The 24,873-nt window shown below is 41.9% G+C and overlaps 1 protein-coding gene across 6 annotated transcripts in view; it reads right to left on the reverse strand.

Moving 5' to 3' along the window:
• Positions 1 to 1,575: 1,575 nt before the first annotated feature.
• PEX2 (peroxisomal biogenesis factor 2) overlaps positions 1,576 to 24,873 on the reverse strand; it is a 31,285-nt gene continuing 7,987 nt past the window's right edge. For 3 of the 6 annotated variants that reach the window (XM_053250234.1, XM_053250238.1, XM_053250236.1), the window contains exon 2: positions 13,033 to 14,131. In XM_053250234.1, coding sequence (XP_053106209.1) covers positions 13,199 to 14,131 — 933 coding nt within the window. In that variant the 3' untranslated portion in view covers positions 13,033 to 13,198. Of the gene's footprint in view, positions 3,040 to 13,032; positions 14,132 to 23,683; positions 23,826 to 24,354; positions 24,480 to 24,873 lie in introns of those variants that run through there. The other 3 variants (XR_008307192.1, XM_053250237.1, XR_008307191.1) reach the window with 3 other exon arrangements.

The raw sequence follows: 24,873 nt of genomic DNA on the forward strand, positions 1-24,873 counted from the left end.
TACGCGCTGGGCTTCTTTGCGAGATTAGAGTTGTGCATCACATGCATTTTTCTCATAACATTTACATTACTCAAAATGCCATGCCTTTCACTGCAAGATACTGCATTATGTACATACATTAGACTACTGTTTTTGTTTTTTAAAAAATCCAGATTCTTGAAGACTTTCTTGACTGCTCTTGCTCTGAATCCCACGTCTTCTTTTCCAAATTTAACATTCAATTCCAATCGCTCTAGTCCTCAAGGCATTCCATACAGTCACATTTGAGCTAATTAATTTCCATTAATATTCACAAGTAAAATTGAATTTAATGTTTCCAGTGTAAATTAAATCCCGGCTCTCTTTAATATATTCAGCAGAAACCGCCGTGATCCTGCCGTACAGAACCATGGCATGGGAATGCTGTTCTGTACACACACAAAGAATGAAATGAACGTTGTAGGCAGGGAAAGCACCTTTTTACATGTTCAGTCTCAAATTAATGTCTTCATTCCATGTAGACAAAAGAATCCCAACTATCCCACCCTGCACAGCAATTGGCCATATAGCCAAGATGCCTTCCGTTTTTTGTTCAAGATCTCTGTATACTTGCACCTTGTACCTGTATGCCAGACTTGTATACTGTCATGATGCAGGCCAACAAGGAATCCACCTGCAAAAATGCATGCAATGCACATTAATCTAGCAAAAGAGCTCAGTACATGATGAGGCAATTCACATGAGCGTGCAAAACTGGGTTAAAGGAGCCCAGCCTGGTTTTGCATGCATGTGAACCACCAGGATCAGGCTGATTCCAGCGGCTACACAGCAGCAAACCCACCTAAGTAGCCTCCCAGTTAAAAGAGCTTAAGGGAGTAATTTTTCAGATTGTGCAGCCATGGCTGGCACACTGGGGGAGGGGGATCCCAGTAATGCACTGCAGACTCATGCTATGCATTATTGGGGCTCTGGGGTGACACACCCCAGCACCCCAACCCCGTGAGCTCCAGCAGGAGCCACCCTCCCAGGGACTTGAAGGACACCATCTGTGAGGAAGGTAGGTTCAACCCTCCTACCCCGCATACTGCCCTGGAGCTCTTCTAACGGATCGTGAGAAGCGTTCTAATGTCTGCTGTGTGTGTCAGAATGAATGGCGAAGACAGGCTGTGGAAAATATTCACCTTGTATTTGTCCCATGGCCAGTTCACACATGGATTTTCATCACTCGATGACTGTAGTGTCAGGTGGTGACTTGTCCAGGAATCAATTCAGTGTCTATTTGATCCAGGGATGTGGTCAGGTGAGTGGAATCAGCTATCTAGGGAGACTGCTCAGCAGATGTTGACGAAGACAGGTAGGGCGGTCTGGATGTTGAAACATTACACATTTTGCAATATGCATGGTAGGAAGCATGAGCTCGGCTCAGTGTCCCATCCTATAGGATTTCCAGTTGGTGGAAGTGGGAACCAGCCCTAAGAATTCATACATGAGAAAATGAAGAAAATATCCCAAATACGACGTCACAATACATACTGACATGATGGGTGGACATCAGCTGCAGAGTAAAAGGATCAACAATCAATACACCCTGAATGCTTTTTAAAACTTTTTTTTATTAAGACAAAATATATATCGAAATACATCTTAGAATTCATAACAGCACAAGACTGTATTGCTCCTGATATGTAACATACACATACAATATGAAATTTAAGAAGAATGTCCCAACCAAGTTTCCATACAGAAAAAGGGGGAAAGAGAGATGACATATCAGGTAGGACTATTTAGCCTACTTTGTTTTCATTTTCACTTGGCTAGCTGAAGTGACCATCTTTAAAGTAACCATATAAATATTTCTTATGCTATTAGGAACATAGGAAGCTGCCATATACTTAGTCAGACCATAGATCCATCTAGCTCAGTATTGTCTACCTAGACTGGCAGTGGCCTCTTCAAGGTTGCAGGCAGGAATCTCTCTCAACCCTATCTTGGAGAAGCCAGGGAGGGAACTTGGAACCTAGATGCTCTTCCCAGAGTGGCCCTATCCCCTAAGGGGAATATCTTACAGCACTCACATGTAGTCTCCCATTCAAATACAACTAGGGCTGACCCAGATTAGCTAAGGGGACAAGTCATGCTTGCTACCACAAGACCAACTCTCCTGGATAATTGACAGTATCGTTTCACTCAAATTTTCTTGACTGTACTTATTATTCCAAAACCTGCTAAACTTATTCCAGCTTGAATGCTTTTTAATTGTCTGTCAACCTCTGCACAAGTAACTTTACATGGGGAAAATGCAGAATCATTACTTGTTAATAAACAGTCAGTATACCAAGGGGTATTTTGCTTTTCTGCCAGTTACTAATTTGCACTCTTACAATTGAAGCAGAGCACTGGGGTAAATTGATAGTCTGTATACCAAAGAAAAGAATGGCAGACTGACTACTTCACGGTTATTTTGAAAAAGTGATGAGACAGCAAACGATAGTCTATCCTATTAAAAAGATTAAGCACACACACGCACGCACACACAGCCACACACTCACATTTGCACACGCACAACACAATTTCCTTCAAAAACCCCTATATTACCTCCATTGGGATTGGTTGATATGATTCTACAACTCAAGATGAGTGGAAATTACAGAACATCTGCAGTGAAATTGGTTTTCTGTGGAAAACTGATGAATCACTTACTGCCAATGACTGGAAGGAAAAATACTTGTTTATGCCCTTATGTAATGAATTTTTATGAGGTGAAGTTTGCTGTTTATAAAAAAAAAAGATACACTTTAAACTGCCACAGATGTAAAATAATAGAATTCCAAATTCAAAGCAATGAATTACTGCAAAGACAATCACCAGTAGAATACTATCTGCTACCAAACACCCAAACAGACCCATTACTCTTATAATGACATTAAAATTTTTCATCCATCCAGTTAAGTGAAGGGAAAAAAAAGGGAAAGGTATGAAAAAGGGCACAAGCCACATTTCCAGCTCAAAGTGGAAAACACATCTGCCTTCATATTTTCTGAGTTCCAGAATGTTTTTCTCCTGGAGAAGAGAGAGAGAGAGAGAGAGAGACCTGAAGCATTCTGCCAGGATAAAAATTACTTTCCTCAGCAATTCTTAAGAAACAACAACAAAGCAAAGGTCAAAGAGCATTCTGCAATCACAGAAATTCAAATTGGAGATACACCCCCGCCCCATTGCAAATCCCATATTCCAAATTCACCATCCTTATTAATGTAAAGAGTTAAGTTGGAATTTAAAAGTACCATAGATTTACTCCTTGTAGCTACAGTAATGCCTTGCAATACTAAAACTCTAACAGATAAAATGATTACATCCCTTCTGAAGACTACAGAACAACTTTAAATAGGAGTGGAAATTAAACTGATGTTCTTGCTCGTGGCTAAGGTGGAGAGACAGCAGCAGTGTGCCAAACTGACTGCTAAGCTAATGATTACAACAACTTAATTACCCTTAGTGTGCTTAATATCAACCCCCCATGGATTCTGTCAGAGTGCAAACTGTAACTCTAGCCCTCATTTGGCAATTGCTTTGGGGAAATTAACTTGCTTAGGTTGTGAGTACAATGTAGAATTCTGAAAAGTTAAAGTTATCCTCTTATCCTTTAATTTTGCACTTTGGGATTATATGTTTGATTTTTTTTCTTTGGAAAGTATAACCAGTAATGGCTAGTGAGAGACCTACAGGGACTATCTTTTGCACTTACAGTTGTTTCTCAACCAAGCAACATCAATGAAGCAGCCAGCCATTCTGTGCAGGAATATGGAAACTGACCTTTTAAGACTGGTTTAGTATTCAGGCCTGCTCAACTTTGGCCCCCCACAGGCCTGCTCAACTTTGGCCCCACTCAACTTTTTGGACTACAACCCCCATAATCCTCAGACATAGTGGCCAATAATCAGGGATTATGGGAGTTGTAGGCCAACATCAGCAGGAGGACCAAAATTGAGCAGCCCTGGTTATAGATATAAAAGAGTGAAGAGATTGCATAGTTTATCTCATCCAACTTCCTGTCTTAAAGCAAGGTATATATTTATTTTTATTGTTAAATTTATATACTGCCTTTCATTAAAACAATCCCAAGGCGGTTTGTATTCCATACAGGTACCCCTATCAGATACCACCAATTAGTTTGAAAAATCCCATTTGCACACAAGTGGAGACCATATTTTTATGTTAATATTTTAAATTGTTTTATTTTATGTTTAAATTTTAAATGGTTTTAATTTTGATTGTGAATCACCCTGAGCTATTTTTGAATGGGAGGTACAGAAATACAATGAACAAGTATTTACTTCTGATTTCCCAAGTTGTATGGAATGATCATACCCTATGGAGAAGATCTTACAGCCTTGAGGGTTAAATCTTCCCTTGTGAAACTGGTTCTTCTAGAACTTGTGACTGACAGTAACATGACTTCCATTTAGCTGACCACAATAAGGCCCAGCATTGCTCTATTGATGCTTATGTAGGAAAAATGGTAGTATATAAGGCCCCATTTCAGGCTCTGAAGAATGGAAAGAGGTGCAAGATTGAAAAGAAAAATTTAAAAGACTTGTTAAAAATAGTCAAGACAAAATGCATAATGTGCATTCTAAAAGGATTTCTGATTACATGAGAAATCACATGGTCAAAATCATGGGCGGGGAGGGGGGGAGAACTAGCCCTTTCAGGGGCACCCCTGCGTGATTATTATTCTCTGATGGCAAGAAGCACACTATGGGCAAAAGAGAAGGTACAATTCCTTACGTACTGTGGGAATGAAAAAGATGCATGAGTTATAAACGCCTTTAGCAGAATGACTTGAAGAGTCTTGGAGTCAACGGGGGGGGGGGGTGTTGCTGTAGATGTTTATTTTAAATTCCTACCAGTCTTCCTTTCCCCAGGCCTTGGCAGGACCAGTGGCTCCTGAAATTCCTTTAGAGGAGGATTAAATATAACAGAAGTGCTCATGGCCGACGTCCTCTGGACATTTTCCCACTTAAGAACATAAGAACAGCCCTGCTGGATCAGGCCCAGGGCCCATCTAGTCAAGCATCCTGTTTCGCACAGTGGCCCACCAGATGCCGCCGGAAGCCACAGGCAGGAGTTGAGGGCATGCCCTCTCTCTCTCCTGCTGTTACTCCCCTGCAACTGGTACTCAGAGGCATCCTGCCTTTGAGGCTCGAGGTGGCCCACAGCCCTCCAACTGGTAGCCATTGATAGACCTCTCCTCCATGAAGTTATCCAAACCCCTCTTAAAGCCATCCAGGTTGTTGGCTGTCACCACATCCTGTGGCAGAGAGTTCTACAAGTGGATCACGTGTTGTGTGAAACAGTACTTCCGTTTGTTGGTCTTAGACCTCCTGGCAATCAATTTCATGGAGTGACCCCTGGTTCTAGTGTTGTGTGAGAGGGAAAAGAATTTCACTTTCTCCACGCCATGCATGATTTTATAGACCTCTATCAGGTCTCCCCGCAGTCGTCTTTTTTCTAAACTAACAAGCCCCAGGTGTTGTAGTCTTGCCTCTTAAGAAAGGTGCTCTAGGCCCCTGATCATCTTGGTTGCCCTCTTCTGTACCTTTTCCAGCTCTACAATGTCCTTTTAAAGATGTGGTGACCAGAATTGTACGCAGTACTCGAAGTGTGGTCGCACCATAGTTCTGTATAAGGGCATTATAATATTAGCCATTTTACTTTCAATCCCCTTCCTAATGATCCCTAGCATGGAATTAGCCTTTTTCACAGCTGCCGCACATTGAGTCGACACTTTCAACGAACTGTCCACCACGACCCCGACAGCTCAGATCCCATCAGCATATACTTGAAGTTGGGGTTTTTCGTCCCAATGTGCATCACCTTACACCTGCTAACATTGAAGCGCATTTGCCATTTTGTCGCCCACTCCCCCAGTCTGGAGAGATCCTTTTGGAACTCCTCGCAATCTGTTTTGGATTTCACTACCCAAAAGAGTCCATCAATTTGCCTGGAATGGACGTTAAGCTTACCGGCCTGTAATTTCCTGAATCGCTCCTGGATCCCTTTTTGAAAATCGGTGTTACATTTGCTAATTTCCAGTCCTCTGGTACAGAGCCTGATTGCAGGGATAAGTTTGGTATCATCTGCAAATTTGGCCACCTTGCTGCTTACCCCTGCTTCTAGATCATATATGAATAAATTAAAAAGCACCGGTCCCAGTACAGATCCCTGGGGGACTCCACTTCTTACTTTCCTCCATTGTGAAAACTCTCCATTTATACCTACCCTCTGTTTCCTGTCCTTCAACCAGTTAGCAATCCACACATGTACTTGTCCTCTTATCCCATGACCGCTAAGTTTCCTCGGGAGTCTTTGATGAGGAACTTTGTCAAAAGCTTTTTGGAAGTCCAGGTATACTATGTCAAGTGGATCACCTTGATCCACACACTGGTTGACACCCTCAAAGAACTCCAAAAGGTTGGTGAGGCAAGATTTACCTTTGCGGAAGCCATGCTGGCTCACTCCCAGCAGGGCCTGTTCTACGTGCTTTACAATTTTATCCTTGAGGATCCTTTCCATCAATTTGCCTGGAATGGACATTAGGCTAACCAGCCTGTAATTTCCCAGATTGCCCCTGGACCCCTTTTTGAAAATCGGTGTTACATTTGCTACTCTCCAGTTCTCTGGTACAGAGCCCGATTTCAGGGATAAGTTATATATTTTAGCAAGGAGGTCGGCAATTTCACATTTGAGTTCTTTGAGGACTCTTGGATGGATGCCATCCGGCCCTGGTGATTTGTTAGCTTTCAATTTAGAACATCATCTCTTGTCACTTCTATCTGACTCAGCTCTCTAGCCTCCATCCCTAAAGAGCCTGGTTCAGGTACAGGTATATGCTCAGTATCCTCTGCCATGAAGACAGACGCAAAGAACTCATTCAGCTTCTCTGCAACCTCCATATCCTCTTTAATAATCCCTTTCACTCCCTCATTGTCTAATGGTCCAACCGCCTCTCTGGCAGGTTTCCTGCTTCTGATGTATGTAAAGAAGTTTTTGTTATTCCCCTTGATACTTTTGGCTAAATGTTCCTCAAACTCTCTTTTTGCCTCCCTTATTGTCACCTTGCATTACTTTTGCCAGAGTTCGTGTTCCTTTCTGTTCTCTTCATTTGGACAGGCCTTCTACTTTCAGAAGGAAGTCTTCTTCTCTTTTATGGCTTCCTTGATGGTACCCATTAGCCATGCAGGCATCCTCCTGGAATTAGTGGTACCTTTCCTCCTTTTGGGCATGCAATCTAACTGGGCTTCTAGTATTGTGGTTTTGAGTAAACTCCATGCACTCTGGAGCGAAGTGAGTTTCCTGATTTTCCCTTTCAGCTTTCTTTTCACCATACTCCTCATTTTGGAGAAGTTTCCTCTTCTGAAATTCAAAATGTCTGTGTTAGACATCCTTGGTGATTCTCTCCCCGCATGTATGCTGAATTTGATGGCACTATGGTCACTGTTCCCTAAAGGATCGATGACACTGACATCACGCACCAGGTCCTGGGTGCCACTCAGAATTAGGTCCAAGGTCGCCTTCTCTCTGGTTGGTTCCAAGACCAACTGTTCTAGGGCACAGTCATTTAGCTTATATAGAAATTTGACCTCTTTGTCCTGTCCTGACTGTGAATTTACCCAGTCTGTGTGTGGGTAATTGAAATCACCCATAATTACAGCCCTGCCTCTCCTTGATGCTTCCCTGATTTCCTCCTGCAACTCCCAGTCACTGTCGGCGTTTTGATCCGGAGGGCGACAGCACGTCCCCAGTAGCACGTCCCCTTTCTGACCTTGTAGTGTCACTCACAGGGTTTCTGTGGAGGACTCCAGTCCACCTAGGTTTTCTAGCTTGTTAGATTCTGTCTCTTCTTTAACATACAGTGCTACCCCTCCTCCAAGGCGCCCCTCCCTGTCCTTTCTATAGAGTTTATACAAAGGGATTACAGTGTCTCACTGGTTCTCACTGTTCCACCATGTTTCTGTTATGCCCACTATATCTATTTCTGCGTTAGCAACCAAGCACTCCAGCTCACCCATCTTGGCTTGGAGGTTTCTGGCATTGGCATATAAGCACCTATACGCTGACTCTCTCACCTGATGTGTGCTATTCTTTTGACTCTTTGACCTGCTGGCACAGGCTCCCATCTGCTCTTTATGAGGTTCTGCTCTGTCCCCTTCTGTTTTATCTGAATCCTTTGCACCCACACACTTTAAGGGATGGCTTTTGCCAAATGGGATACTGCCCAGCTCCCATTGGCTGTTCCCCAGGCCTCATTTTAAAAGGTGCTCTGCAACCTTTTTTATTTTAAGCACCAGCAGTCTGGTTCCATCTTGGTTCAAGTGCAGCCCATCCCTTTTGTACAAGCCTTGCTTGCCCCAAAATGTAACCCAGTGCCTAACAAATCTAACCCCCTCCTCCCAGCACCAACGTCTCATCCACGCATTGAAACCCCTCAGCGATGTCTGTCTCACTGTACTTGCGCGTGGAACAGGTAGCATTTCTGAGAATGCTACCTTGGGGGTCCTGGACTTCAAAATGCTACCTATCAGCCTAAATGTGACTTCCAGGATCTCCCAACTACATTTCCCCACATCATTGGTGCCAACGTGCACCATGACAACTGACTCCTCCCCAGCACTGCCTAAGAGCCTGTCTAGATGCTGCGTGATGTCCGCAACCTTCGCACCAGGCAGGCAAGTCACTGTGCGGTCAACACATGGGTCACAAACCCATCTCTCTATAACTGCATCCAAATGTATATTTGGATAAAGCTGAGTTTAATGAAAGATTACTCTTCTCCAACTTGGATTTACCTGCATGGTGTATATATATTTTGATTATACAGCAGTGGACCTACCCGTGAACATGATCTACCATTTTAAAAAGCAAAGCAGTGGGGTTTTTTTTCTACACACAGTTTGTCCCTCTAAATAATTCTGTCATGTTGCATGGGCCCAGAGACTCATATGACAAGAAGAACTAATTTCTAATTTTATGCCCATTGAGATGAACCACCAATGCTGGATGAAGGATAAAAGGTTAGGGACACCCGCTTAAGATTAGTGTCCCCTTTGCTGCAACATTTTCCTGGGCATTTGGATGACTTTTATTTGAAGTATTTACTGTCCAGTCTTGATGACGACCTAATCAGCAAAATGGCTAGGTACTGTTATATCACTGTAACATCCGCTTAGGTTTCCAATAATGTTTTGCTTTCTCTTTTCCATGATTTTTGTTTTATGATTGTAATGGAGGATGCTCTGCTCCCTTTGGCTATCAGCAAGCTCTATCTGGACTTCACCACATCTGCCTTAATTCTAACCTGTTAATATTGCGTCATAATCTGTGTGATTTATTATGCTGAGTTTCTTGCAAGTATTATGTTTTACTAAGTATTGGTCTATGACTGTAATAAAGAATGAAGATGAAGGATAAAAGGTAGGATTCTAATACTACCCCAATGAACTGCATTTCATCAGCTATAACTTTCCGAATCCAGACCTGTAAGTAAGCCTTTTACAGCTAAGAAAACCACAATTACCATTTTCCAGAGCTTCCTATGTTAATATTGGTAACAAATTCAAATAGGTCTATCAACATGAAATATCCCCAGAGACTAAACTTCTTTTCAGATCAAAAGGCTAGAGTGGTTGTCCACATACAACCTTACTCCCCAAAGGCTCAGGCCTGCTGTTGGAACTTAGGGAAGACAGAGAGGCACTTCACACGATGAGTGTGAAGCACCAGATGGGGTTTGTGGATCACTCTCCCCACACACGAGTAGTCTCTCGTTGTTGGGCAGCCACACTGGCCACCCAGATTAATGGCTGCTCTGGCTGGGCACTCCCGTGCCCGGCCGCAGCTCCATTTGGATCTCCAGGGGCAGGGGAGCGCTGCAGGCAGCCACGGCTGACACACGAACAAAAGAACAAGGATAACGGAGTGCTTGCTCTGTTAACCTTGTTTGGGGTAGGGTTTTTTAGGCGGGCTAGCCACCAGAAAACCACCGGGCCCGCGTTTGGTCAAAATCGGGCTGGGCTCCCGTAGCCCAGTTTTGAGCAATCATTTGAATTGCTTCAGGGATTGTTTTGTTCCTGAGGAGCTGCACAATAGAGCAGCTATATGCAGGAGCACAATCCCAAGGGGAAAAATATTCTCATTCATCCCTAAAGCTCTCAGGTTAAACTATGGTGGGGGCTGGAAAGGGACAAGTCATCAGAAAGCAAGTGGGGTTCAGTCTGTGACTGCTAATTCTGGGCCATCTCCATCTCATATACAGGAACAGTTCCCAAATTCCTTCTCTAACCAGGGGGAACAAAAGTTGCTTCATTAATGCCGGGCGGGGGGATCAGTTTTGTGATGCTTAAAGCATATGTAGATCTCAGGGAACCTGTAGCACTTGAAGACTCAAGAAAAATTGTACTAGTAAGTCCCTGGCAAATACTGGAAGTTGTTCATATTGTAATCTAAATACAAATGGATGATTAATTTGATTTATAGTTTTAAACTTTTTAATACTGGGTTTTAAATGCTTTTAATGTTTTAAATGATTTTAGTTGTAAACCACCCAGAGACGCATGTTTGGGCAGTATAGAAATATTTTAAATAAAATAAATAAATAAATATTGTCAAAGCACCTGTAGAACCAGGTTTATTCATTTATATATTTATAAGTCTGCAGTCATTGAACTGGTATAGTATATAGATCAGACAAGATAAGAAAGGCCCCTGTAACCTTTGAAATCTATGTCTATTTCACCCTCTTACCCTCCTTTATCTACCTATCCTTTCTCTTTTCCACCTCATTCAATTTAACTGCAAATGTCTAATTTCTTCAAAGGAATGAATTAAACATGCCAAAGCTGTATAATAAAACTGGACCTTAATGACCCTGTACGGTGTGGTACAGTACTCCAAATTGCTACTTTTGTTTATTCTTCTCCTAGCAACTGGAAGCGTCTTTCTAACCACACTCAGATGTAAACTTACTTTTAATGCTACAAAAGAAATGCATAACAAAATAAGAGGCATTTAATTTCTTTATGAAGTTAAAGACTTTGAAGAGCACCCTTTGACATTCAGATTAACTCATGTAGTGACATTGCCCGAGGACTGTCATAACATTTTTCAGTTGTCATCCAAAGTTTAAAAAAACCATGCACATAAACACACACACCCCATGAAATATCATGGCCATATTATGAATACAAATTTTCCTGTCCCTGCTTTCCTACAGCAGCTCCCTACACCCAGAAGAACCCTCTCTTTGATGGAAAGCATCTATTTGTTGGCAGCTTGCCACTACCCCCTAGAGGTGCTCCATATTCTCAGGAGAGACTTTTCAATGTGGGAAAGTTGTCTTGTGGGAGCTCCCTCCCACTCAGTAAAGCCTAAATCCAAACCTCTGTTCTTCTCTCAGTAATTTGGAACTGTTCATTTTTTTAATCATTTCTTTTGTATGATTTGGGTCAGGAGCCAGGGCATATCGCCCTGCCTCCAGAACTCCCATAATGATGCACGGTGCATTATGGGGACCCCCCCCCCCCGATGCCAGCTGGGAGCCCCCACAGTCTCCCAGCCCCGGGCTGCTTGCAGACAATCCAAGAACTGAGGTTAAGGGAGCGCTTGCCACCATGGTGCCGCAGGGAAACAAGTGCCTTCCGGCGATTCTCACATGTAGGGGAAACCGGGCTGGGCTTCCTTAGCCTGGATTCCCCTGCGCGTGAGAACAGCCTCACTGGCTGCTGACCACTAAGATTGTTGTGGTACAAAAAACAAACAGAACACTTGTTTTGCTCTTTGAAAACAAAGGGGGAAACACAACCATCTTAAGCTTGACGGAAATCTCCCAGGCAAAGGTTTTACTCTGCAGAATACTAGATACCGGTAGCACTCTGGCAACTGGAAAAACCCTAACTTTTAATCTGTATCAGCTTAATGTGCAACACCACACTGGTACAATTGAAATCTTTGTTTGGGAGTAGACTCATTTAGGAAACCCAGCTGTTAAATGAAAACTAGAGTGAAGAGAGGATCACTTTGGGGCCTTTTTCACAGGACATGAGACTAAGAACCTTTGCTGCTGTATAGCTGGGTTTTCTTTTGTTGGCAGTTTGGTTTAACCATTAAGGGCATGATCCACAAGTCCTGTTGCACTGAAGTGATCGCTCAGTCCCTATTTTGTTCATTAAGCTTGGATCTCTGCCCACGCCTTCTCCTTACCATGTTTGGCTTTGGTCCCCGATTGATCATGGCTTCTAGTTTTAAAAAAAGCTGTCACCTCTCTGATGGATAGAAATCCTGTGGATTCAGTGCAGAGGATTTGCTGGAGTTCAGCGGCCTGCAGTGCCACGTTAGTGCCTTTGTCTGGTATTTGATCGTCTACACTCAACTGCTATAAAGTTGTGTCGTGGCGTCAGTGTCGACTCCTGGTGACCACAGAGCCATGTGGTTTTCTTTGGTAGAATACAGGAGGGGTTTAACATTGCCATCTCCCACACAGTATGAGATGATGCCTTTTAGCATCTTCCTATATTGTTGCTGCCCAATATCTGTGTTTCCCAGTCTGGGAAACATACCAGTGGGGATTCGAACCAGCAACCTCTTATAACCTATGCAAGTTACTTCGCCTGCTGTGCCATATTGCAGTTCAAAAGTGTATGCTGCATCAACAGAGGGAACTCCTCCCCCCAGTGTTTTGCATGGGAATGCTGGGAAGCTGCTTGCAATGAGATTGTGTTGTCAGAGGAAGGTTTGTTGACTAAGTGCAAAATAGCTGCAAACATATTGAGTTGCAGCATGGTTAACAGATATACAATGCAATGGAAGGGGAAACTCTTAAGAATTGACTTCCTATATACTTGGTGGCAACTTTGACAGATCCATCTGTTTTAAAGTCACAGGGCTGGTGGCTGCTTTTGTGAAACGTTTCTCTCATGAATTTCTGCTTCAGTACCCAAAAGGGTTATGTTTGAAATAATTTTTTAGTGGTTGATCAAGATACTATGCAAAATGAGACAATATGCAAATAGTTTATTTCAAGCTGTTGATCAAAATAATACCAAGAGAGCATTCCTATATTAAAGAAAAAGGTCAACATAGTTACTGACGAAGCTGAATTTCAATATCACTGTAGAGTGGCTCAGTAGACTTGATGTCATACTTAAATATGCCTTTAAAAGATCTAGAGTGTATTTACCTCTTTCATTTCTACCTTATATTTTAATGGTTGCAGATCTTGTACCTCTGTTCCACATCTAGGACAGGAAAAATACATATCAAATAAATAGTTACTTTTAATACAATAGTAACAAAAAACATGAGAACAGCCAATGGTGTGAGGCATAGTGGGCCATTCCCCACAGAGAGAACATTCCTTAAAAGTTGCCACAGTATTTGCATTATTGGAATAACCTGCTGTAGGTAAAGACCAAGAAGAAACTTTAAGTTTAAGTTTCTGCATGTTAATTAGTGGTAAAAGAAAAACTAGAAATTCAGCAAATCCATGCCACAGGAGTTCTCTGTTCATGTATTCAAATCCAATTTGACGAATAGTCTGTGGCTGACAGAACACCGACCTGATACCTAAAATACGTTCCGTAATTGTAGCAAACTTGCCCTTCTGAAGAAAGATTAGGAAGTTCAGCAATTCACAAAGCTTAAGGAGTCCAACTACTAAGTTAATGAAATGCTTTGTTTTTCGGAATGACTCCAATGGATGACTGCTAAATAAATCGTAACATCTTTCTTCCAGCCATTTCCCACCAACGGTGCAAATAAGATACCATAATTTCTGATGCTTGCTCAATGCCTGATATTTCTGCACCTGGGATAAATCATTCGTGTACTGAATGTTCAAAATAGCTTGCCCCACTGTTGCATTCTTGGAATAGATGGTGAATCTCCACAGAAAAAGCCACAGAAATGCTTTAAGTTCTGGTTCAAAGCGAGCCAAGAGTCCAGGTTTAAATCCATGAAAACACCGAGTAAATTGGGTCCAAACCAGCTGTTCCAGGGCTTTGTTTAATTCAAGGGCATCAAGCTGACTTATTCGAAGCACAGGGGTCACTGTTTTGCCATTGTTGTCCCTGGATGCCATTGTCAACACCACCGCTTTCTATGACAAAGAATAGTTTTTATCATAATTAGTCACACTTTTCTGTGCTTTAGAGCAATTGTTTCATTCATCTGATAACTACTTCGAGCTAGATTATTCAATGTGAACTGAGGCTAAGAAACTGCAAGTTCCCCAAAGGTCATCCATTGCTGAGAAGAAATTTAAACCCCGCTCTTTTCTCCTCCCACAGAGGACAGCACGTACATTACACTCACTTAGCAATACTGACAATCACATCATTTACCTTTGTTGTTAATCTTTTAGTTGAAACTGTGATGTGTAATGCTAACAAGTGTTCAGTAAGTACTGGATAGTACAATAGTTTGGATACCACCCACAACTTGTATCCTTTTAAAAATCTAATTTAGTTCCACAAATAATACTTTATAGGGTTAGAGGAAAAGGTTTGAGGGTTTAAAAAAATTAAAAGCTATTTTAAAGATGTGTATGTGTTCAGAGGCAAGATTACAGTACTACCTATTGCTGAAATAATCATCAAGTATGACAATTAAGAGGATGTCAGAAAGGGAACTGGATCACGATTCAAAGACTTTAAATGTGGGCATATTAAGTAAAAATGTGAAGATAATAAAGACAGCATATAAATGGAGGAATGGGAACTGTGCATGAGAGAAAGATAGGCAAGGTATACTAAAACACAACATATATTTGAGTTGTAGAGCCCCAGTTTTCTAGAGAGTTTCACTTAATTAAAACCAGCATTCAAACCAAAGCCACTGCCTTACAGAAGACTGCCAAGTGGTTTTGGCCGTTAGAGGACAGGACATGTGGGATGTTGTCAAAGCACCCTCAGCCCGACTGGTATACAACCATTTTGCCAGGTTAGTGCTCGAATCCAACAGAGAAATCTTATGTGTCTCCTGCAGTGAAGGCTTGAGGCATGGCACCCCAGATCTATCCCTTCACCTCAATCTCTCCCTCCTTGCTTTCTTTTTACTTTCATTTTTCTCACAAAAAGCCTGACAGCATCCCTGCTGGCTTCTCTCAGAACAGGTCGCTGAATCCAGTTGGCATTCGGGCCAGTGTCATGCAACCAGGGCACACATGTGTGTAGGTCATGGATCCAAACAAGCATGGCAACAGGGAATCCGATTAGGCTGATTAGAGAAGAGGCTTTCAATCTGCCTGCTTGTCTGCCACAGAACCCATTTTCTGTAAGCACACCTGCAGCACAACACATTGTACAATCAGTAACACTGGACAAGTTGATCATTTCACAGATAAACTTCTGAGGAATCCCAGAGTTCCCCACAAGGAGGGTTGAAAACCACTGGATTAGAGGTTTTATGGCTCAGCAGCAGGTAGGCTGTATTGAAATCTGGACATTGTTGCACTCTACTGATTTCATGGTGGTTCAGTCGGTGTCGGCTGAAAACATGTATTTATCATCTAGTGAGGGGCAGCTGGTGACCTTGTAGAATCCTGTTTTCAGGCTCTCAGTACCGCCTAGAGACTGTACATTTTAGGCAGTTGTCTCTATTTTTTCCTTTCTGTTCAAGCACAACTTCCTTCTGTCAGCTAACCATCAGTCTCCTTAATTCCCCCATGGCCTGAAAAGGAACTCAACCGGTCCTTAAAAATAAAATAAACTGTGAAGATGGCTCACAGATTCACAAGCAATAGTGCTTGGTACTTAGTGGCAGATCAGGTGGCTGGTTCCTAGTAGCGTTTAGGTAACTCAACTATACCAGCTCAGAATGCGAACATGGAAGTCTCCGGTTCAAATTTCAGTTTGTTCATGAGCTTGCTAGACAGGCAGCAGGCAAGTCATTCTCTGTTTCAGCTCTCTCATTTGCAATATGCAGATAATACAAGACTACCTTGCCAAGTTTTTTTAAAAGGATTTCTGAGATATTGGGTTAAGTGCTTTGAATTTTCTTAAGTACTATATAAATGCTAAGTAGTCAGAATCATCAAAAGTTTCAAAGCCATTAAATATACATATGGCTACTTCTGCAGCCTAAGCTCAATAGCTAGATAACACGGTGAGGCAAGCAGAGTCTCTTTCTCTTCAGTAAGTACAGCTGTGCATGAATCCTATATCCAATCATTAAAGCTTGAAAACAGCTAATCTAGAGCAGGGATTCTCAACAATGGGTCCCCAGATGTTTCTGGACTTCAACTCCCATAATCCCCAGCCCCAGTGGCCTTTGGTTGGGGATTATGGGAGTTGAAGTCCAATAACATCCGGAGACCCAACGTTGAGAATCCCTGATCTAGAGCAACCTTGGGTTTAAAGAGGGGAAGTCCAAGACTAACATGGGGTCTGCCAGATGTTGCTGAACTACAACTTCCAGCATCCCCAGCCATAATATATTGTGGCTGGGGATACTGGGAGTTGTAGTTCAGCAACATCTGGCAGACCCCACATTAAGAACCACTGCTTTAAGGTCATCTAAAAAAATTAGCAGCTGAAGTGAGATTCAACCTCCTGACCCACAATTTAGTCTTAATCCCAGTGCTACCCCAGTTTACGTGACATGTTTCCAACCTTGCAGAGCCCTTCTGAACACGAGCTGCGCTCAGAAGCCAAATGGCTCTTGAGCAACAATGTGCATGCAGGGGGAAAGGGGGAGTTGCACAAAGCCTCCTGCCATGCCCCCACAGTCTGTGAACATTTCTTAAATCAGAATGGCAGCCATTGAAAATGTATTAAGACCAAAATATGGGCTACAAATATATAAAAATTATACCAGAGCAATGGAAAACAGCAATAGTTATCTCCCCCCGTTAGTTAGATTTCCTGGAAGGTGTGAGCTTTTTTATACGCGATATTGCCTTGCGGATACAAGCTGTGAGATCACAAAAGTGGTGGCCAAATTTTTTTATATTGCTATGAGATTAAGGTCTCAATTTTAGGAGTTGTTTTACTGTTTTAAAGTAATCTATTCTGGATGCTTGTATACTGTTTTATTGTGTGTAATTATTAGTCTATTTGTGTATATTAGTTATATTTGTTATTCTGATTTTTATCTCTTGGTTGGCCAATGGCTGTAATAAAAACTGAAACTGACTACAAATAAAAACTCATAACATGATTATCAATAATAATGCTCAGTGGAAGGCACAACCAAATAAAGAATGAATTCTTAAGAGGGAGGGGTGGGATTACAGACCAACAATATAATGTAATATAAGATCACGTTGACGAGAAAATGGTCTAGATCCGATATTAAAATGTTTGCCAATAATGTTATTTTAGTACCACATTTCTATATTTTCCAGAAAAACTGTAAATCAGTTTTTCAACAGATCCAATAATTCCTTTAAATACCTACTACATAACCCATTTTACTAAAATCAAGTGTCCCTCCTGTAAAACACAGGGTGAGAAAACAAATTGTATATCATCAATAAAATAGGTATTTCTCCTAATATATTTTAGCATTGCTTACTGAGTATTGTACAAATTATGAATGAATATATTTTATTTAGAAATGCATTATTGACAGAAATCTATCAATAGTAAAGTGGGTATTGTCAAGGGCCTGTCAATATTAATGTAATTATGATTAAGGGAATAACATGGATTTTAGCTTTAATACCAAATAACATCTCCTACATTGCTGCTATCAATATAAGCATTATTATTGACCTGTTCTGAGGCTCAGAACTAGATGTATTACCATTAGGCATATCTGTCAATGTATTCTGCCTACAAAAATTCTACATTTAAATTTACAGGCCTGTAAACTTTGGCAGCAGAAATGTATGAGTTCAAGTAATCTCTAGGGTGTCATTCCCCACCACCCCCACCAGCTATTCTGCTGTAATAAACTAATTTATGCCAATCCAATGTCAATGCCATCTCATTCCCACTCTTTTTAAGGCATAATTAGCAGAAAACAAACGGCATTTTCATAATGGAAGGTCACATACTCTGATGCTTATGCAGACTGGCCTTGCATATCTTCTGGAGGCAAAGCTTAAGCAAAAAGAAAATAATGGGCTAAACCCTCTATTATAAAGTGTCTAACTATTGAAATCTCTTAATTGCATTCACTGTGCATGTAGCATCTTATTAGTGACTCTCTCTGTAAATAATATTCCAATTGATCCAAACTTATTATCCAACTGCCTTAGTTCCCAAGGCAGTTTACACTGAGACACTGCTGAAATATGCAGCCAATGAAGAATATGCTTTTGCTTTAGATCGCAGACCTCTGTCAGCTCATCCTATACATGAGAATCTGGCAACACTTGAAAGTGTTTCCATCAATCTTTCATAAACTACAGCTTAGCACAGGGTCAACATCCACAACCAAGATTTGGGTTTGTTTGGCTTTTTAATACTGAGGGTTGATTAACACATTACTTCTCTCTTTCTATAACAGTGATTCTCAAACTTGGGTCCTCAGGTGTTATTGGACTTCAACTCCCATAATCCCCAACCAAAGGCCACTGAGGCTGGGGATTATGGGAGTTGAAGTCCAATAACACCTGAGGACCCAAGTTTGAGAATCACTGTTCTATAAGATCTGATGTGAGGGAGAAGGTTGGCAAAGGATGGAAACGGAATCCCGGAGTGTTATATGTAACTGTTGGAAGTTCAAGAGACAATAATGTAATCATGTTATTTCCTTTTCTTATTAAATTAAAAAAGAAAGATAGAACGTGTTTCCATCTTCTCATCTCTTGGTCTAATTGCCACTAATGGCTGGCTTACAACACACCACTGTGGATCTTTTCAGGTTTCCCCCAAGACTGAAAGCTAATAAATAATTGCCTTCTGGTTTTACTTGTTACTGGAATGTAAAAAACCTGAAGACAGAGCAATATGTCAAGTAAACACATCTGCTGGACTTTGTTAGTTCCAAGAGCAAGTGTAGCATAGTGGTTTGAGTATGACCTTGAGAATTTCCCAGTTCAAATTTTTCCTCAGGACTGGTGTTTAATCCAGTCTACCAGATGCACATAGACAACCCTTCGTGTCAGGTCCCCAAGTCTGGACTACATTACAGGACTGCTGTAAGAAAAACAGTTAGTGAAGAGATTCACACACTCCAAATTCATGATCATAATTCTAAGAACTGACAATGAAGCCTAAAGAGAGCTTTAATGTGTTTTATGGAGCACATCAACACTAGAGCATTGGCCCAGGAGTTTCTTAATATACAAAACCTAACTCTGAATCAGGGACTTTGAGGGCAGGTTCAGACAACCTGCTACAAGTATAGTGGAGAGAACCGGAGGCTCCTCACGAACGCACATGGCACAAGCAGTGTTTCTGAACATTTCTCTATTGTCCAAACCCACCAAGATTGTGTTGCTACACACCACCCAATGTCTGTAACCTACTTGTGAAGTTGGGCGGAGAATGTCAGGTGGTGGAGGGAACCCAATATGTCACAGGTTCAGACACATGGAAATGAGCAGAAGTACTGGTTTGCCTGAGGAGCATGCCCTTACCAGGAACCTCTGGTTGCTTCCACCTTACTTGCAGCAAGTTTTCTGAAGCTGCCCCAATTAAATTTCAAAAACAGGACACTCACCAGCACCTGTGATATCATGGTGTTATAATAGATAGGGGAGAACACCACCACCACCCCGCCACCCAACAAAGAGGCCTCACTTTTCTGGCAGATATGGTTGTGTTGCAAGATTTGAATGCAGGATATATGTTTTGCAGAGCAAGTAATCAGAGACTATAAAATTAAACTAAACCAAGTTGTGGACATAGGACTTTTCGTGATAATGTTCATCTCATACCCAATTTCTAATCCCAAGATCAGGTCTGAAAGCACATGCTGAAGTGAAGCAGATTTGGAGGGAAGACAGCTTGGGAACCCTGCATCATCTCAAATCCCATAATGGAAGGAAGATGGGAGCTAGTGTAACATAAATACACATTTAGAAAAGCAGTCTCATCCTGAAGGGAACAGCTGTCCTCACTGTATGGGTATTTAAGAAGTTTTTCCAGAACCACCCATATCCAGTTCTTGCATGCTTTCCCAGGAGCATTTGATGAATACAGTTCCATTAAAATTCAGCTGCCAGGTAGAAAGCACATTATGAAAGCTACAGGCTTGGCAGATACACAAAGTTAAAATTTTTAAAATAGGCACATATTGACTCTCTGTGGGCTGCCTTGGATTATGGGGTGTTTAACCCCCACCACAATAGAGAATATCTTCAGATACCCTGAGTTCACAATGTATTTCCATACCCTCAGACTCAAAGATAGGTGCAAGTTACCTCAACAAAAGCTTCCCTGGAAGCCTTGAGTATATTATCTCTTAATCACTGTAAAATTAGTTTGTCATTACTATGCTATTAGCTTAAATAACCTTAGAAAAGATTAATTTCATATTACATTTTGAATTTCTATACTCTTCAATTAAGTACCTACTATCATTTTAAAGAATAATATAGACTTAGGTTCTTTAACCACTCTGCATATCTAATAACACTTAACATTTATAAAACTTGCCATGTTTGAATCTCTGAAAATATTAACCAATTTTCATGCTACTCCTGTGAGGCATTTAAGCATTATCTGCATTTTACAAGTGGGGGGAAAGAGGACTTCAGAACATGCTAGTACTACAGTCTAATTTTGAAGGGAGTGGGGGCGGGGGAGGAGAGAGAAGATTACTTGATTTCTATTGATGTATTTATTTTTCTAACGCTTTGATTAGAATTTTAGCCATTTATTTGAAAACTGTTCTTTGGAGATTAAAACAAAAATTAAGCATCTGTATGGGAAATGTTACCTTGATGTACAGGATTGAGTTTGATAATGTTTTACCCTCATATTATTACCAAGTTCAATTGTTTTGAGGGTAGATTTGATCCTTCTAGTTTGTTATAGTTTTTAATCATGCAAACTACGTGATATAGATAGGCAACTTTCTGTACTGGACATTTTGGCTGGATATGACCACACTAAAGCATAAGAACCTGAACTGTAGCTCAGGAAAGCGACTGGGTTTATGACAAATTTTCTTATCTTTTATTTTAACAAAAAAAGGGAAAATGCCGTAGAGTCGATTTCAACTCCTGGTGCCCACAGAGCCCTGAGGTTGTCTTTGGTAGAACACAGGAGGGGTTTACCATTGCCTCTTCCCACGCAGTATGAGATGATGCCTTTCAGCATCTTCCTATATCGCTGCTGCCCAACATAGTACCAGCGGAGACTCAAACAGGCAACCTCCTGCTTGTTAGTCAAGCATTTCCCCGCTGTGCCACTGAAGAGGCCTTAGTAGTTCAAAAGCTTTGCAACTCTATTGCTCAAATAGGCAAAATCCAAATATTTCCACTATCATAATTTCAAAATACTCATATCCTGCCTCCACCATTCCCTCCAAGGTGAGCATCTGCGTACACACACAAAAATCCAGCCCCCCGCTCAGAGGGTTCCATCAGCCACACAGTCTCGCTGCGCTCCAATGGCTGCTTGAAGTGCCTGGAGTCTCCCCCACCTGCCGCCGCTGTGTGGCCAGAGCAAAGCAAGCAGCTCCCCCCTCCCCCCGCCTCTGCAAGCCAGAGAGCTGATTTTCCCGCTCTGGCCTTGGCAAGGGCCAGCCGAAATGGAGAGTCTTCAGAAGCCGAGGCAGGAGAGATCTTCCAAAGAGCCTGCACAGCGGGGGAGCCAGACCGCCAGCGGGCGCAGCCAGGAGCAGCTCTTCCCTGCCTTACAGGCAGGGTAGAGCCACTTCCGGCCACACTGCAAACACAGCCTTGGCCATCCAACTCCCAAACAGAGCCATGCGGCTCCATTCGGGTGTTAAGAGACAGGCCGGTGCTGCGTTCGCAGCATGGCCAGGAGCAGCTCTTCCCTGCTTTAAAGGGCAGGGAAGAGCCACTCCTGGCCGCACTGCGAACGCAGCACAGGCCAGTTAACTCCTGAATGGGTCTGCGCGGCCCTGTTCAGGAGCTAAACCAGTAAACCCCCCCCCCCCGCATCTGACGTCTGATGCAGGGGGAGTGTCTGGGGCTGCGTTCACGGCCCCTGATTGGCAGCGGCCCGGGTTCTTTGAACCCGTTTGCCCAATGGTGGCTCCACCCCTGAGGCTGCAACTGATTGCTTTTCTTGCAGCCAGAGGCTCCCGGAGCCCAGAGAGGGTTGCCAGTCACTTAGAAGAGAGGCACAGGCTTGCAGGCATGTGTGCACTCTCTCCCCAGCCCCCACCATCTTTGGCTGCTTTCAGAGTGGAGAAAGCAGCCGGAGGTGGTGGGGACTGGCTCTGTCCTCCAGGGGTGGAAGATGTACTGTAGTTTAGTACCTCAGAGAAGGCTCCCGAGTAGCTTCTCTTCCGCCTCCCCCCCTGCCCACTCCCTACAGGCTAGGGCTTTCTTGTCCAGTGGGAAAGCTGGGGGAGGGACTTCTGCCAGGAGCTCCAGTGCTGGACTTACTTTCAAAGCCCTTTCTTGCAGTTGCTGAGGTCTTATATCTTGGTGGCTCATATCTCAGAAAAGAGGGTACCTAGAGGGAGGGTGTGTGAGAGTGTGTGCCCAGAGGGACTCTATGTATGTATGTAAGCATGCATGCATGCATGCATAGGGAGGTGTGTGGGGTGGGAAAGGAAGAAGTGTACTAGACTTGAGAGAAGGTGTGTGTTTTGTATCTATAGTGGTGCATAATAATGCACTTGCACACACTGCCTTCATACTGCCACCCAGAAGAAAACCCATTCCACTCACTGATTAAAAAACTTAAGAGGGAAAACTGCCTGCCTCTCTTGCCAAAGGCAATTTTAGGCAGCTAACAATCAGAAGAAAAACAGACAGATCCCCAAGACACATAAAAACCATTACATTAGAAAAGTAGCTAAAATAAAAGCATAGTCCACAACTCACTCTATAATTACTATCCAGTTACAACCAACCACTGTCCTTCCCCAAAAGCAGAAGAAACAAGCCAAATTTTAACACAATGCCTGAAGGAACATAGAGGTTAAGCAGGCCTCTGAGGAGAAGATTTGGTGCCACCACCAAAAAGGCCCTGCAAATACCACCTTCATTAAGACCGGACCGCAGTGTGGCGTTTCCGTGCACACCCCTACCACCTTAATTAAAACCAACTAAAAGACACAAACTAGTGAAACTTTTCACAGGCTAGATAGTACACCAAAAAAAGAGAGAGGGAGGGAAAGAGAAAGAAAATGATTTTAAAAGGAATAAAAGCCCTATTCATATGCTATGCCAATCTTAAATGTTGATTCAGGAAGCTATCTGCAGACTACTTTAACTTGAATCCAGTACAAAAGTATGATGGTACTTAACAACATACCCTCTATTACCCAATTGGCTTCTGACTGAATACCACAAGCATAATCTAAAATTAATCTGACTTTACTAAAATAAGGACAACCACATTTCTCTTTACTTTTGCTCTCTAACTTACAAGAGACCTGTCTATTCCAAATATTAGAGGCAAATCTGAATAACTGTTGGTACTTACATTTTCAAAAGGAAAATGGCTATATTATTTGGTGCAATCCAAGTTATTTTGCACTGGGCACATATCCACATAGTTTGCAAAAAGCTTCCTTAATGGGGCACCTCAAGAGAATCATCTCTTACCTCTGTCATGTCTGTACCAGAAACCCATTTTTTCCTTTATTCCCCATTTTTGTTTAAAAGCTAGTCTGAAGATGACTTTTACTTTTAAGGCAGCTGAAGAATGTAGTTGTGCCATCAATTTTTCACTTTGTGCTTTGGAATTAATCTCCTAATTAAAATTAGAATTCACTTTAAGGAAGATTGTTATTTTTCTTCTTATTTCTATTTCTTATAGAGTGCAATTAGAAGCAAAGTCTACTAAATGAAAGTAAAACATTGACTTTTTAAAAAAGAACCCTAAGCATACAAATAAAGTATTGCATATAATTTTATTCACATTTTTCTTAATCTCTCTAAGGATTTTAGTTTCACTCTCTGGCTGACCCCCACTTTGTCTCCAAGTAAGTATTATTATTACAGCAACTATTGGTCATGAAATACATAAATTATAAAATCTCGATTTGTCTACCTTGAGACTATTTAATACACACCCCACAACACCCACTCAACTTTCAGAAGATCAAGTACTTTCCTTCACTTTAAACACAACATAGGTGATACAGTTAAGAATCAGCAGAATGTTTGAAAGCACTCCTATCAAGTTATATACAGAGGTCTGTGAACGAGTCGTTATGGCATTCAGTATGAAGAGTTATGAGCATGCTTTAACAGATGCTGAAGTAGCTTCAGAAGCTTACCTTATTTGTAGTCTCAAAAAGCACTGCATATCATTGATACATTTCTCAATAAACATTCCAAGAAGTTCAGAACTAGTGCACTAAAGGTTAAGCCTGAGTCTTCTGCAGAGAAAATCCACATACAACTGCAGCAATATTAACGACAAAGAAAAACAAAAATAGCATCCTGCGCACAAATATTCTACTTAACATCTATGGAAAAACTGCACTTTTGTACAAAGTGCTGGGTTAATGTTCATAGTTCCTTATATGTAGTAATTTCACTGAATTCTGAAATGGGATTAAACTCCCATGGGAGTTTGACCATACTGAAACAAGTATAAAAGCAGAAGGCATTAGAGACATTTATTATTAAACAAATTCAACTCAATCTGGGAGCTCCAATGTGCACATGAAGTTCCACATGAGTTCAAACTTCCTTGCTCCCTTCAGTGTTTGGAAAAGCTCTGTACACTCTGAGCTGTCTCCAATCAAGTGAGGGCGGACTACATATTACATTAATAATGTGGTTGGCACACA

This window comes from Hemicordylus capensis, chromosome 4 (genome assembly GCF_027244095.1).
Source record: "Hemicordylus capensis ecotype Gifberg chromosome 4, rHemCap1.1.pri, whole genome shotgun sequence".
NCBI classification, from domain to species: Eukaryota; Metazoa; Chordata; class Lepidosauria; order Squamata; family Cordylidae; genus Hemicordylus; species Hemicordylus capensis.